The following is a 1,454-nucleotide window of genomic DNA, read 5'->3' as shown; positions in this document are numbered from 1 at the left end:
CTTGCATCTCTTGCATGGAGCTTTCCTTTGGGGCCTGTTGGAAGGTGGGGCTGCTGGAGGCGCCTCTGAACATGCTTATTGTGGCTTTCTTCAAGAGCACAGCAAGGCTCCTGGGACCTGGCTTTTCCTTTTCTGACTGTCTCCTCTCCTTCCTCTCCCCAAGTGCCTGCCACGAAAGAGCACCCAGAGGTGCAGGTGGAAGACGCTGATGCAGACAGCCTCCCGCTCATTGTGGAGGAACATCCACCCTCTCCCGTCCCGGTGCCACCTTCTCCTGCCAAATCCGACACTCTCACGGTCCCAGGCTCTGCAGCAGGGACCCACAGGTATGCTTCTCTTGGGCTTTTCATAGCACTGTGCGATTCATGCACATTTGACAGAAGGAGGAACTGGGGCCAGAGAGGTCAAGCAGCTGGCCCAACGTGACACAGTGAGTTGGTGTCAGGACTAAGACTATGCTCCCCTCTCTGGTTCTCCTGACTCCCGGCTGAGGGCTCCTTGCAAGGGCTCTCCACAGAAGCTGCAAAAATGATGTGGGAGAGGCATCTGACCCTCTCTAACTTCCCAAGTGGGGAAGAGGATCCTTAATAGCACCCAAGGCTGATTCCTATGAGGCAGAGGTCAGCCACGCTGCCACCCTCCAAACTTTTAACCAATTCTGACACCAGCCGTCCTTCCCACACCACTCTTTACTTCTCTAGTGGGTTTAAGAATTCATTGCAGTGGCCACGCAAAATTCACAGGCAACACTCATGATTATGGGGTTTATTAGGGAAGTAACAGGTTACAGTTCAGGATCAGAACTGACTCAGGATACAGTTCTTTGATTAAGGTGGCCTCTTCTCAGCAGAGCCCACAGTCATGCCTCTCCCTGGCCCTCAGCCTTCTGGCCTGCAGTCCCTAGGCCTCTGTCTTGCTCAGGCAAGTGTTACGAAGTTTTTTAGCTCCACCAGTAAATGTTTAGAAGCACCCCACTCTGCTAGTAAGACTCAGCCAACGGGCTCAGCTCTAGCTGGGCGAAATTAGCTTGAGCACGTGCCTGGAGGCACCCCACTCGGCCAGCAGGGCTCTGGCCTGAAGGCCCTCAGCTTTCTTGCTCTGTGGGTCTCCAAGCCACTGTGCTGTCTCCTGCCGGGTCTCCTGCTGCTGCCACAGTTCCATTTCTCTGCCGCTGCTTCTCACTATCTCTTGGCATCTCAGGAAAGTGTTACAGCTCTCTCTGTTTCCCGTGTTGAGGAGATTCAGCGCAGGGCTCTCGGGTCCAAAGGATGAGCTCCATTCTCGGCTCTTCTTTCTTGACGGTAGTGAGATTGCCCCCTTTCTGCTTCTGGGATGGCTCATTTTAAACTGAGTAAGAGGCAAAACTGACCAGTCCCCAGGGTTCCATACACCTTATGTGCATGGTTCCACTCCCAGAAGGGTGATATGCACATTATTTACATTATTGGCCAGCT

General features: G+C 53.5%; 1 protein-coding gene across 1 annotated transcript in view; it reads left to right on the top strand.

Annotated features, from left to right (window-relative positions):
- The window catches only part of CNGB1 (cyclic nucleotide gated channel subunit beta 1), a 47,866-nt gene that overhangs the window by 18,882 nt on the left and 27,530 nt on the right, over positions 1–1,454 (top strand). Inside the window, exon 2 of the mRNA XM_042781781.1 lies at positions 164–326. Within this exon, the coding sequence (XP_042637715.1) occupies positions 164–326 (163 nt within the window). The remainder of the gene's footprint in view (positions 1–163; positions 327–1,454) is intronic.

Source organism: Orycteropus afer, unplaced genomic scaffold, assembly GCF_000298275.1.
Source record: "Orycteropus afer afer isolate SDZICR_OR568_19922 unplaced genomic scaffold, OryAfe1.0 scaffold00009, whole genome shotgun sequence".
NCBI lineage: Eukaryota > Metazoa > Chordata > Mammalia > Tubulidentata > Orycteropodidae > Orycteropus > Orycteropus afer.
The sequence above is the reverse complement of the archived record's forward strand: the minus strand, read 5'-3'. Positions and strand labels throughout refer to the sequence as shown.